The following is a 13,039-nucleotide window of genomic DNA, read 5'->3' on the forward strand; positions in this document are numbered from 1 at the left end:
GGGCTGGCGGCATCATCGGGCCGTATTTTTTCCAAAATGAGGCCGGTCAGGCAGTTACTATGAATGGTGTTCGCTATCGTGAGATGATAACGAACTTTTTATGGCCTGAATTGGAAGATATGGATGTGGACGATATGTGGTTTCAGCAGGACGGTGCCACTTGCCACACAGCTAACGAAACAATGGCTCTTTTGCGCAACAAATTCAATGGCCGTGTTATCTCACGTAATGGCGATGTCAATTGGCCGCCAAGATCATGTGATTTGACACCGTTGGACTTTTTTCTTTGGGGTTATTTGAAAGAAAAGGTATACGTCGATAAGCCAGCAACAAGTCAAGAGCTAAAGGATGAGATAATTCGGCACATTAACGGCATAGAACCTCCATTATGCCTCAGCGTCATCGAAAATTTGGACCATCGGATGAAGGTGTGCCACCGAGGTCGCGGCGCCCATTTGGCCGATATTTTGTTCCACACATAATTGAGTAATACCAATATATCATAATAAAATAAAATTACAATAATTTCCTAAATAGTTTGTGTTTTATTCAAAATCAACATCGGCCCGTGAAATTTACCCATTTATACAAAGAAGAAGTGCATTCAGCTATTTCCTTATAACATTTCCTTATAAATTCTTCTTAATTCTTATAAATTCTTCAGTGAATTCCTGGCAGAGGTAAGCGCTGATTGATGACTGACTAACAAAGCTTCCCTAACAAAGCTGCTGAAAATTCAGCAGGTTTTTTTGCTGGGTATGTAACATTTGTAATCAATGCTCAAAATCGAAAAGACACCATTCGTTTATCTGGAATATAGCTCAAATCGTATTTTAGGGTCTTGGCCTTGGCCATCAATTCGTTTTATTGCAACGAATTTGTAATTAACCGAATTCTTTTGCTATTATCAACAAAATTTATAGGCTTTACTGTATATGTATGTATATGTTAACAATAAATGTACTTACTTTTGGCAACAGCGACACATGTTTACGGGCAAATTCCCAAATTCGGGTAAAGACTGGTTGACAGGTTGATAGTTGATTAGATTGCTACTGCTCTGCACTAACAAACGTTAATCCGTTGTTTGCCGGTAATGGCGTTTTTATGTATGGCAAAGCTAAATAACAATGTTTGTTTTTGTTTTTAGATTTCGATTGTTGTTTTATTAATTTTTTAAATTTGTTTTTGCTAATACATCATTTATGTATAGACCACAAACGAATTACCGACCAACATTTGGTCAAATATTAATTGTTTTTGAACAAATTGTATTTACTTGTTTAGCTATAGGATGTTTTGTTGGAAAAATTTTTTGGTAGATTTTTTATTACCAATACCAATACTATATGGCCAATTGATTTCGTTTGCTGTGTTTATGTTTTTCCCTTTAATCTAGTAAATGGCAAGGTGGTTTGTTGTTGCTGGTTAATCACACTTTAATCAGCTGTTAAAGCCGATATGAGTTAACATTTATTTTTTTATATTGCGTTGTTATTGCTGTTATTGTTGTTGTTGCACATTCGTTTCGCTTTGCTTTTATCTTTGATTTCAGTGGCGATGTACAAAATATGGACGACTGCAGCCTTTGAAGTCTCATTTAACTCTAAACGACAAAAATAAATCTCAGTTAAGTTACGAACGAAGACGATGTGATAAACAAAATACCATCAGACAGCCATAGTATGAGAGCATAGGGTAAACAAAACTCACACACACACACACACACAGACTCATATATCTTTTACTGCTATTCGTGTTTTTAGTGAATGGCTAAGAAACAGGCAAACAAAGCCTACCCTAACTATCTGCTCTCATTAATGAGCGCCAAAAATATCCACTCGCATTTACACACTTGCATATGGCTATACCTTAATGCTCAAATCGTGATTACATCCATGTAAAAGTAAATATGGGTCTGACTGGTGCAACATGATCATCAATACAGGGCTGTAAATAAACAAGCTCAATATGTTCTTTCTTTAAAATAAAACGTGACCACTATTTCAACCCTTTAAGATAAACTCTTGTTCCCTCTCTCCCCTCTTACACAATGAGCCTTGCTACCGTTTGAAAAGTATAAATGAAGTGGTTTACATTTAAACGCTTGAAACATTCAAGAGGTTGGAAACTAATTTACATTGTTGTGTGATTGAGAGGTAATTAACAAACCTCATTTACAAAATCAAAACACCTGTTTATTTAGAAATCCGAAAGAAAGAGAGAGGAGCAGAGAGGAACACTTTGTACCATCGAAGAGAATACGATTTACAAGTTAGTGGCGTATTCATTTCTTTGTCAATAAGCCAAGAGATTAACTGAGTAATTTATTACCATTCACTGCTCCCATCACCACTCACAACTCAACGAACTATCTATGGCTATATGTATCCCCAATACTAAGTAATCGTTCCAGTCCCCACTAACCATCATAATCGTTCAATGACTGTTAAAAATTCCAGTTACTTAGCTATTCGATTTTGTTTATTTTATTGCTTACTTTTATTCACTTTCGCGAAATTCTTTGAATCTCTAGACTGTTTTTTGCCGTTTTCCAACGTTGATCGGCCGCGAATTCACCAACATTCCGTACAACAGTAGAGCAAAAGTCTGTTGGTAGACTGCTAGTCTCAGACTGGTAAACTATATTAACTCTTTTCAAGACTTCACCTATTTGTGAGGTTGCCACCTATCTGGAAATACAATGAGCTGAGGGATTTAAAAAAATACCCTCAGTTTAGCGAAAACTGAATGTTAACTCGAATTATCGAACAAAAGTCCGCAGATTTGATTCTAATAGAATTTTATTTCTCCAGGAAAGGTCTTGTGAGATGAGAGTACATAGATTTTTGGACAATAGAGTGGGGTGATTTTAAATCGAACTAGTGCATCGCTTTGTGAAACGCTTTAGGAAAATTGGTCTTATCAAAGACGCAGTTTTGTCATAACACACAAAAAATTATTTTTCTGATTCAATCACGAAATTAATTGATCCAATTAATTTTTTAATTGAAATTTAATTATTATTATTATTAAAAAAATTATTGAAGGTCAATTAAAAAATTAGTTGATCCAATTAAAAAATTAATTGATACAATTAATTTTTGTGATTGATTTTTGTTTCAATTAAAACATGCGTTGCATCAATTAAATTTTTAATTAAATATTTTTTTAAAACTTAATTAAAATTTTAATTGGAAAATTTTTTGTGAATTTTTTTTCTGTGAACAAAACTGAAGCACCAGAGGTCTTCTGCGTCGATGTGTCTCTCAAATGTACTGCCGTTTACGTCGGAAAATATCAATAAAATTTGTGATGTTGATAAATTTCTGAATTAAAAACCATAAAACAATAGCAAAATGTTGGTATAAAATATATGCATAATAAAGGAAATATTTATTGTGGTTTTTTTTTGAGAATATATTTTCTTTTTTATTCATCGTAGGTAATTTTTCACATATCTTATTTATATTTATTTATGACATCCTAACACAAAAAAGAACTAAATCTTATATAAACTTGTGTTAGGTTATATTGATAAAAAATTGTAATGGACAATTGTGTGTTAATTATATATTAGCGTAGATGTAGACAGTTTAAATTAATTACAAAATTTAATTCATTGAAAATATTTTCTTTATCTCCTTTTTAAATATATTTCTGTTTTAATTAATTCCTCGGCAGAGCTGCATTGAAAAAAAATTGACACATGGTTAGGTTCGGTTAGGTGGCAGCCCGATGTATCAGGATCACTTATGGTGTTTTCATTTCTAAAACAAGAGCTTTGCCTTCATTTTCTCTGTAGGTAATGCGCATTTTTAAAATGTTGCCATGAACCTAAAAAAATGCTATCATTTCAGCGGGCAGAAAATAATTCAAAGGAGCAAACAGGGCAATCGTAGCACTCTCGTTTGTCAGCAGTGCTGAAAATACCCGCAATTTGCCACTATGTGTGGCATTATTTTTACAACAGAATTCGAGCCTTTTGCATGTTTTTTTTTAGAAAAGAACTTAAAAAGTTCATTTTCCGGGCAAAATGCAAACTAAGTGTGCATTTTTACAAGAAAAGAAAACACCATTAGACTATTCGGTCCATTGTGATACCACAGTGGTGAACTTCTCTCTTATCACTTAGTGCTGCCCGATTCCATGTTAAGCTCAATGACAAGGGACCTCCTTTTTATAGCCGAGTCCGAATGGCGTTCCACATTACAGTGAAACCACTTGGAGAAGCTTTGAAACACTCAGAAATGTCACCAGCATTACTGAGGTGGGATAATCCACCGCTGAAAAAGTTTTTGGTGTTCGGTGGAAGCAGGAATCGAACCCACCACCTTGTGTATGCACTAGAGTGACCGCAACTTATATGGGGCAAAAAATGTCGGAATCTTGTTCGCCTTAACCCCACAAAACGAATCCCCTTTCCAGATATTGGGAAAACCAAAATTTGAGACCGATTAAGGTCTATGAAGGTCTTGGGTTCAATCCCAGTTTCGACAAAAAAATTTTTCAGCGGTGAATTACCCGCTATCAGCAATACTGTGATATTTCTGAGTGTCTAAATGTTTCTTTAAGGTGTTCCACCACATCGTGGAATGCTAAACTTAGAAACGGGCAGTACTCAGTTATAAGAGAGAAGCTCACCACTGTGGTATCAAAATGAACTGAAAAGTCTGAGTGGGCTTGAAATATGAAATAGCCTAACTATTTATGCTCAAGGAGGTATATCTTGGAATATCCTCTCCCCTTCATTCCCTCTGGGTCTGGATATAACGAGTCAGCCGTGGATTCCCTAATAAATATACTTCTATAATGTGTAAATTACTCTGTGGGGGACCAGCACTTGTAAACCAAGCATGAAGACTTCAGAGCTCACGGAGAATTGTGACAGTTGATATTGTTTTTTGCCGCAAAGGGTATGGTGTGACTTCGGTATCGGAACAGGTTGGCTGATAAGTCCCCGGTCTAACAAAGAAAAACACATTTTTTTTGTCAAAATTCGTTTTTATTATTCAACATAGTTCCCTTCAAGAGCGATACAACGATTATAACGACCTTCCAATTTTTTGATACCATTTTGGTAGTATTCTTCGGTTTTGCCTCAAAATAGGCCTCAGTTTCGGCGATCACCTCTTCAATGCAGCCAAATTTTTTCCCTGCGAGCATCCTTTTGAGGTCTGAGAGCAAGAAAGTCGCTGGGGGCCAGATCTGGAGAATACGGTGGGTGGGGAAGCAATTCGAAGCCCAATTCATGAATTTTTGCCATCGTTCTCAATGACTTGTGGCACAGTGCGTTGTCTTGGTGGAACAACACTTTTTTCTTCTTCATATGGGGCAGTTTTGGCGCGATTTCGACCTTCAGACGCTCCAATAACGCCATATAATAGTCACTGTTTATGGTTTTTCCCTTCTCAAGATAATCGATAAAAATTATTCTATGCGCATTCCAAAAAACAGAGGCCATTACTTTGCCAGCGGACTTTTGAGTCTTTCCACGCTTCGGAGACGGTTCACCGGTCGCTGTCCACTCAGCCGACTGTCGATTGGACTCAGGAGTGTAGTGATGGAGCCATGTTTCATCCATTGTCACATATCGACGGAAAAACTCGGGTGTATTACGAGTTAACAGCTGCAAACACCGCTCAGAATCATCAACACGTTGTTAGTTTTGTTCAAATGTGAGCTCGCGCGGCACCCATTTTACACAGAGCTTTCGCATATCCAAATATTGATGAATGATATGACCAACACGTTCCTTTGATATCTTTAAGGCCTCTGCTATCTCGACGCCATCATGTGTCAGACCGGGGACATATCAGCCAACCTGTTATGAATGAGGCATTACCAGATTCTAATTCGAATCGTTGATCGATTTTTTGATTTCTTTATCAGTGAGCTCTAGATGTATACAAAGCAGAGCGAAGTTGTTTGAATATCTTCAAATGTTCATGCTATTGAGAGGAATAAGACCTCAAAGAAAGCAACATCAAGCTAGCGTGATGAGTTTCGTCATAATAATCCAAATGAGTTCCGTGGAGGAATGCATACCGGAGAGCCACCTTCATGATGAATGTTAGAATCGTATTTGGAAATTAAATTGGTTTTTGGATTTTGTATGTCAATATTATGTCGGGAGATTTCGAGATATGGCTAGTTGGGACCAGCATCATGACTTCAAAGCTCACCAAGATTTAAGGCATTTTGATTTAATCTCGAAGGGCAATGACTACAAGTTTGCTGGTGACTCCTAGTTTGGAGCTTTGAAATAGGATCCATCTACCAGTTTTTAATTCTAATCGTTCGCCGACTTATCGATTTCAGTATCTCTGTATTCTAGATGTATATAAATCAAAGAGGAGTTGATTGGGTGTCTTGAAATGTTCATGCTACCTAGAGGAAGCATATGGTTCAACTTTTTGTGGAATTTGGGTTTAGTCATATTAACCCTGCTGATGAAATAAAACAAAGGATTTTCAACCAAAGACCAAGAAGAAAGTCAACAAAGACATGCGGAATATTTGGTTAGAATAACTACAACTTGCTAAGTTGTAGTCAATTAAAGGGTGATACGGTCAAAATTTGGTCAAGGGAAAACGCGTGTAAATCGGTGAAATCGTTTATTTAAAAAATCAAATTAAATTTCTTTTTCAAGTTCAATTAGTATAAAATTCAGGAAAAATATTCAGTTAGGCTTTCGCTTTTCCAAATCCGAACTGCCGGGCCTCACGCTTGACACATGCCATCAGATTTTGTACATCCATCTTGTCCACCTTCTTCGCCGCAGAAAGCCAGTTTGCCTTGAACTGCTGCTCGTCCTTAGCAGTTTTTTTGGTCTTCTTTAGGTTCCGCTTGACAATAGCCCAGTATTTCTCAATTGGGCGGAGCTCTGGCGTGTTGGGAGGGTTCTTGTCCTTGGGAACCACCTGCACATTGTTGGCGGCGTACCACTACATGGCCTTTTTACCGTAATGGCAAGATGCCAAATCCGGCCAAAACAGTACGGAACAACCGTGTTTCTTCAGGAAAGGCAGCAGACGTTTATTCAAACACTCTTTCACGTAAATTTCTTGGTTGACAGTCCCGGAAGCTATGAAAATGCTGCCTTTCAAGCCACAGGTACAGATGGCTTGCCAAACCAGATATTTCTTTGCGAATTTTGACAGTTTTATGTGCTTGAAAATATCTGCTACCTTTCCCCTTTCTTTTGCCGTATAAAACTCCTGTCCCGGAAGCTGCTTGTAGTCGGCTTTGACGTAGGTTTCGTCGTACATTACCACGCAGTCAAACTTTGTCAGCATCGTCGTGTACAGCCTCCGGGATCGCGCTTTGGCCGTCGTATTTTGTTTATCAATGCGATTTGGAGTCACTACCTTCTTGTAAGTCGATAGTCCGGCTCGATGCACGGTTGTAGACGATACACCCAACTTATTTGCGGCATCTCGGAGAGAGAGGTTAGGGTTTCGCTTGAAACTACCGGCAACTGTCTTTGTCGTCTCAGCGGCTTCCGGTTTTCGATTTCCCCCGATCCAGACTTCCTGGCTGTCGACAAACGTTCCCCAAACATTTTAATTACATTTGTATCGGTTGATTTGGCAACTTTTAGCGATTTTGCCAGCTTTGCGTGCGAGTAGCTCCGATTTTCGCGATGCGCGAGCAAAATTTTGATACGCTGCTCTTCTTGCTTGGACAGCATTTTGACAACTGACAGCGAATTCCAAAATCAAAATAGGAGCAACATTCTACACACACACAACTTCAAAATGAGGGGTGTTTTAAATGCAAAATTGAAAGAAATACATCAAGTTTATATTGACCAAATTTTGACCGTATCACCCTTTAGTTAACGTAGTTAACGTGAAGCCTAAAACTTTCCTATCGTGGTCGTAACAACATTTTTTCAATGGAGTATCTTTTGGACTGGGCATTCACCTGGAGGATCCTTATAAACCCATTGTTCAACCTTCGATGTATAAGAAACTACTCTCCCCACCTATTCTAAACATCTGGCCACACCATATACCTAAATACTCCATTCATTGTCATGGGACATTATAGTGTTGTTGCTTCCTCCTCAAGTCTGTCATCACACAAGCACACGACTCACTCACCTAGCATTGTATGCAATTGTTATTGTACAGCAATCCATCATTGCCGTAATGTCTTTTGTTGCTGTTGTTGTTTTTTTTCTCTTCATTAATGTTGCCAACGATCGAGTCTTTAGTTTGTGGGGAGCGAGGAGTATAATTTTTGTTCAGAATTTCTCTGATAGCAAAGAACAAAAAAAAAGTAACGTAAAAGCATTTAGTTTGCACTTTGATAAACAAAAGTAGGTTTTTATGGAACCATCTCATTGTACTAAAGCATGAGGCAATTTTGGTAGCCGCTCCCTCAGGAAGAGAATAAAAAGAGAGTTGCCAGACTATTATTACTTGGGAGGATTTTATTGTTTTTTTTTTTTACTGGAGGTATGATTTTGCAAATTCCATTATACTAGTAATTCACAATAATATGCTATTGTGATTGGAGTCAATATCATTTTGAGAGAGAGAGAGAGCGATAGGGAAATAACAGTGTCCCTTAAATTGCAAATTTGTCTAATTTTAACGATTTTAGCTTGCACAAACAAGGGAAAGTTACTACTTCTACAAAAAGGAAACTTATTCACAGTGGAATTTGTTGATATAAACTAACACGAAAATTAAAATTTTTAAAGATATTGAATTGAGGTGTGCGAGTGACACGAAACTGACGTGACACTCGTGAATCACGTGACCCGTGAACAAAATCTGAAGCAACTCTCGTGAATGTGCGTGAATGGGACTAAAACAAATATGTCGTGCGTGAGCGTGAGCGTGAATGTGCGTGAATAAAATTTCTGCAAAATCACGCTCACGAAAAAAAATCAAGATTAAATTCTTACTCGTATGTTATGTTAACTGAAATTAATTCCCGGTTGGAAAATGTCGTGAGTCTCGTGAATTTTTTCGAAAGTAACTTGATCGTGATTGAATCGTGCGTGAGTCTTTAAAAGTAGTTCGTGCGTGAGTACTGGTTTTCATTTCGTGAATGTGCGTGAGTGTGACTGGCTACCATAGTTATCGTGCGTGAATAAACATTTTGCTTGGTGAATGTGCGTGAGTGTGAGTTGCATTTCACTCACGCGCACACCTCTAATATTGAATATATAGAAAATTTTTATACCCTCCACCATAGGATGGGGGTATATTAACTTTGTCATTCCGTTTGTAACACATCGAAATATTGCTCTAAGACCCAATAAAGTATATATATTCTTGGTCGTGGTGAAATTCTGAGTCGATCTAAGCATGTCCGTCCGTCCGTCCGTGTGTTGAAATCACGCTAACTTCCGAACAAACAAGCTATCGACTTGAAACTTGGCACAAGTAGTTGTTATTGATGTAGGTCGGATGGTATTGCAAATGGGCCATACACGGAAAAAAAATTCACGAAAATTTTTCCAATTAAAATCTTAATTGAGTTTTAAAAAATATTCAATTAAAAATTTAATTGATTCAACACATTTTTTAATTGAAATAAAAATCAATCACACAAATTAATATTATCAATTAATTTTTTTATTGGATCAATTAATTTTTTAATTGATACTATCATTTCTGTGATTGAAGACATTTCAATTAAAAAATTAATTGGATCAATTAATTTCGTGAGTGAACCAGAAAAAAATTATTTTGTGTGTATCGGTCCACTTTTACGTATAGCCCCCATATAAACGGACCCCCAAATTTGGCTTGCAGACCCTCTAAGAGAAGCAAATTTCATCCGATCCGGCTGAAATTTGGTACATGGTGTTAGTATATGGTCTCATGCAAAAATTGGTCGAAATAGGTCCATAATTATATATAGCCCCCATACAAACCGATCACCAGATTTGACCTCCGGAGCCTCTTGGGAGACCAAAATTCATCTGATTCAGTTGAAATTTGGTACGTGGTGTTAATATATGGCCTCAAACACCCATGCACAAATAGGTCGAAATCGGTCCATAATTATATATAGCCCATATAAACCGATCCCCAGATTTGTCCTCCGGAGCCCCTTGGAAGAGCAAAATTCATTCGATTCGGTTGAAATTTGGTACTTGATGTTAGTATATGGTATCCAACAACCATGCAGGAATTGGTTCATATCAGTCCATAATTATATATAGCCCCCATATAAACCGATCCCCAGATTTAACCTCCGGTGCCTTTTGGAGAAGCAAAATTCATCCGATCTGGTTGAAATTTGGAACGTGGTGGTAGTATATGATATTTAACAACCTTGGCAAAAGTGGTCGATACCAGTCCATAATCATATATAGGCCCCATATAAACCGATCCCGATCAATAGATATTTGGTTTTGGAGCCACTTGGAGGAGCAAATTTAATCCGAGTTAGTTAAAATTTGGTACATTGTGCTAGTATATGGCCGTTAACAACCATGCCCAACTAAGTCCATAACGGTCTATAGTTATATATATAGCCCTCAGATAAATCGATCCCTAATCACAAAAAATTGGTCCATATCAAGTTCATAATTGTATATAGCCGCCATATAAGCGACCCCCATATTTCAATTCTGGCTCTCTACTTACCGTGCAAAAGTCCATATCGAATCGTAATTATTTGTAAACGTTCCTATACATAATACCACGTATTTCTAAGAATGTTATTTCGATAGAAAATTTTTTCAAAATTTTATTTCTATAGAAAATTTTCTCAAAATTTTATTCTTATGGAAAATTTTCTTAAAATTTTATTCCTATAGTAAATTTTCTTAAAATTTTATTTCTATGTGAAAGGTTCTCAAAAGTTTTATTTCTATGGAAAATTTTACTTCAATAGAATTTTTTCTTAAAATATTATTTCTAAAGAAAATTTTCCCAAATTTTTATTTCTATAGAAAATTTTCTCAAAATTTTATTTCTGAAGAAAATTTTCTCAAATTTTTCTGAAGATTTTTTTCTCAAAATTTTCTTAAAATTTTATTTCTATGTGAAAGGTTCTCAAAAGTTTTATTTCTATGGAAAATTTTACTTCAATAGAATTTTTTCTTAAAATATTATTTCTATAGAAAATTTTCCCAAATTTTTATTTCTATAGAAAATTTTCTCAAAATTTTATTTCTGAAGAAAATTTTCTCAAAATTGTATTTCTATAGAAAATTTTGTCAAAATTTTATTTCTATAGAAAATTTTCTCAAAATTCTATTGCTATGGAAAATTTTACTTCAATAGACATTTTTCTGAAGATATTATTTCTATAGAAAATTTTCTCATAATTTTATTACTATAGAAAATTTTCTCAAAACTTTATTTCTATAGAAAATGTTGTCAAAATTTTATTTCTATGGGAAAGGTTCTCAAATTTTTATACCCTACGCCACACTGTGGAACAGGGTATTATAAGTTAGTGCATATGTTTGCAACACCCAGAAGGAGACAATATAGACACATGGTGTCTTTGGCAAAAATGCTCACGGTGGGCTTCTGAGTCGATATAGCCATGTCCGTCTGTCCGTGAACAAATTTTTGTAATCAAAGTCTAGGTTGCAGTTTTAGCCCAATCGACTTAAAATTTGGCACAAGTATGTGTTTTGGCTCAGAATAGAACCCTATTGATTTTGGAAGAAATCGATTCAGATTTAGATATAGCTCCCATATATATTCCGCCCGATATGGACTTATATGGCCCCAGAAGCCAGAGTTTTACCCTAATTTGCTTAAAATTTTGCACAAGAAGAACAATTAGTACTATAGTCAAGTGTGGCAAATTTTATTGAAATCGGTTCAGATTTAGATATAGCTCCCATATATATCTTTCGCCCGATATGGACTAATATGGTCCCAGAAGCCAGAGTTTTACCCCAATGTGGTTGAAATTTTGCACTAGGGGTACAATTAGTAGTGTAGTCAAGTGTGCCAAATTTTATTGAAATCGGTTCAGATTTAGATATAGCTCCCATATATATCGTTCGCCCGATTTACCCTCATATGAACACAGTGGCCAATCTTTTACTCCGATTTAATTGAAATTTTGCACAGGGAGTAGAATTAGCATTGTAGCTATGCATGCCAAATTTGGTTGAAATCGGTTCAGATTTAGATATAGCTCCCATATATATATATATGTTTTTCTGATTTCGACAAAAATGGTCAAAATACCAACATTTTCCTTGTCAAATCGCCACTGCTTAGTCGAAAAGTTGTAAAAATGACTCTAATTTTCCTAACCTTCTAATACATATATATCGAGCGATAAATCATAAATAAACTTTTGCGAAGTTTCCTTAAAATTTTACTAACATTGTGTTCCACCCTAGTGCATTAGCCGACTTAAATTTTGAGTCTATAGATTTTGTAGAAGTCTATCAAATTCTGTCCAGATCGAGTGATATTTAAATGTATGTATTTATATATAGCACCCAACACATTTGACGGATGTGATATGGTATCGAAAATTTAGATCTACAAAGTGGTGCAGGGTATAATATAGTCGGCCCCGCCCGACTCTAGACTTTCCTTACTTGTTATTTCTATTTTACTTCAATAGAAATTTTTCTCAAAATATTATTACTATAGAAAATTTTCTCAAAATTTTATTTCTATAGAAGTGTTTGTCAACATATTATTTCTTTAGAAAATTTTGTCAAAATTTTATTTCTATAGAAAATTTTCTCAAAATATTATTTCTATAGAAATTTTCTCAAAATTTATTTTCCTTGGAAAATTTTGTTAAGATTCTAGTTGTTTTTTAGAAAATTTGCTCAAAATTCTATTTCTTTAGAAAATTTTCTTTAGATTTTATATATAGACAGTTTTTGTAAAATTTTATTTCTGTAGAAAATGTTCTCAAAATTTCATCAGTTTTTTAGAAAATTTTCTCAAAATTTTATTTTTGTCACAAATTCTTTCTAAATTGTATTACTATAGAAAATTTTCTCAAAAATGTTTTTCTATAGAAAATTTAAGTACCTCTTGGGAATATTTTGCAAAATCTACCAAAACATTAAGAATTC

The 13,039-nt window shown here is 35.5% G+C and overlaps 1 protein-coding gene across 6 annotated transcripts in view; it reads right to left on the reverse strand.

Moving 5' to 3' along the window:
• The window catches only part of LOC142223965 (uncharacterized), a 136,923-nt gene that overhangs the window by 57,017 nt on the left and 66,867 nt on the right, over positions 1 to 13,039 (reverse strand). For 2 of the 6 annotated variants that reach the window (XM_075293765.1, XM_075293766.1), the window contains exon 2: positions 969 to 1,606. In XM_075293765.1, the coding sequence (XP_075149880.1) occupies positions 969 to 988 (20 nt within the window). In that variant the 5' untranslated portion in view covers positions 989 to 1,606. Of the gene's footprint in view, positions 1 to 968; positions 1,607 to 2,500; positions 2,650 to 13,039 lie in introns of those variants that run through there. The other 4 variants (XM_075293763.1, XM_075293769.1, XM_075293768.1 and 1 more) reach the window with 4 other exon arrangements.

The sequence above is a fragment of the Haematobia irritans genome, chromosome 2 (assembly GCF_050003625.1).
Source record: "Haematobia irritans isolate KBUSLIRL chromosome 2, ASM5000362v1, whole genome shotgun sequence".
Lineage (NCBI taxonomy): Eukaryota > Metazoa > Arthropoda > Insecta > Diptera > Muscidae > Haematobia > Haematobia irritans.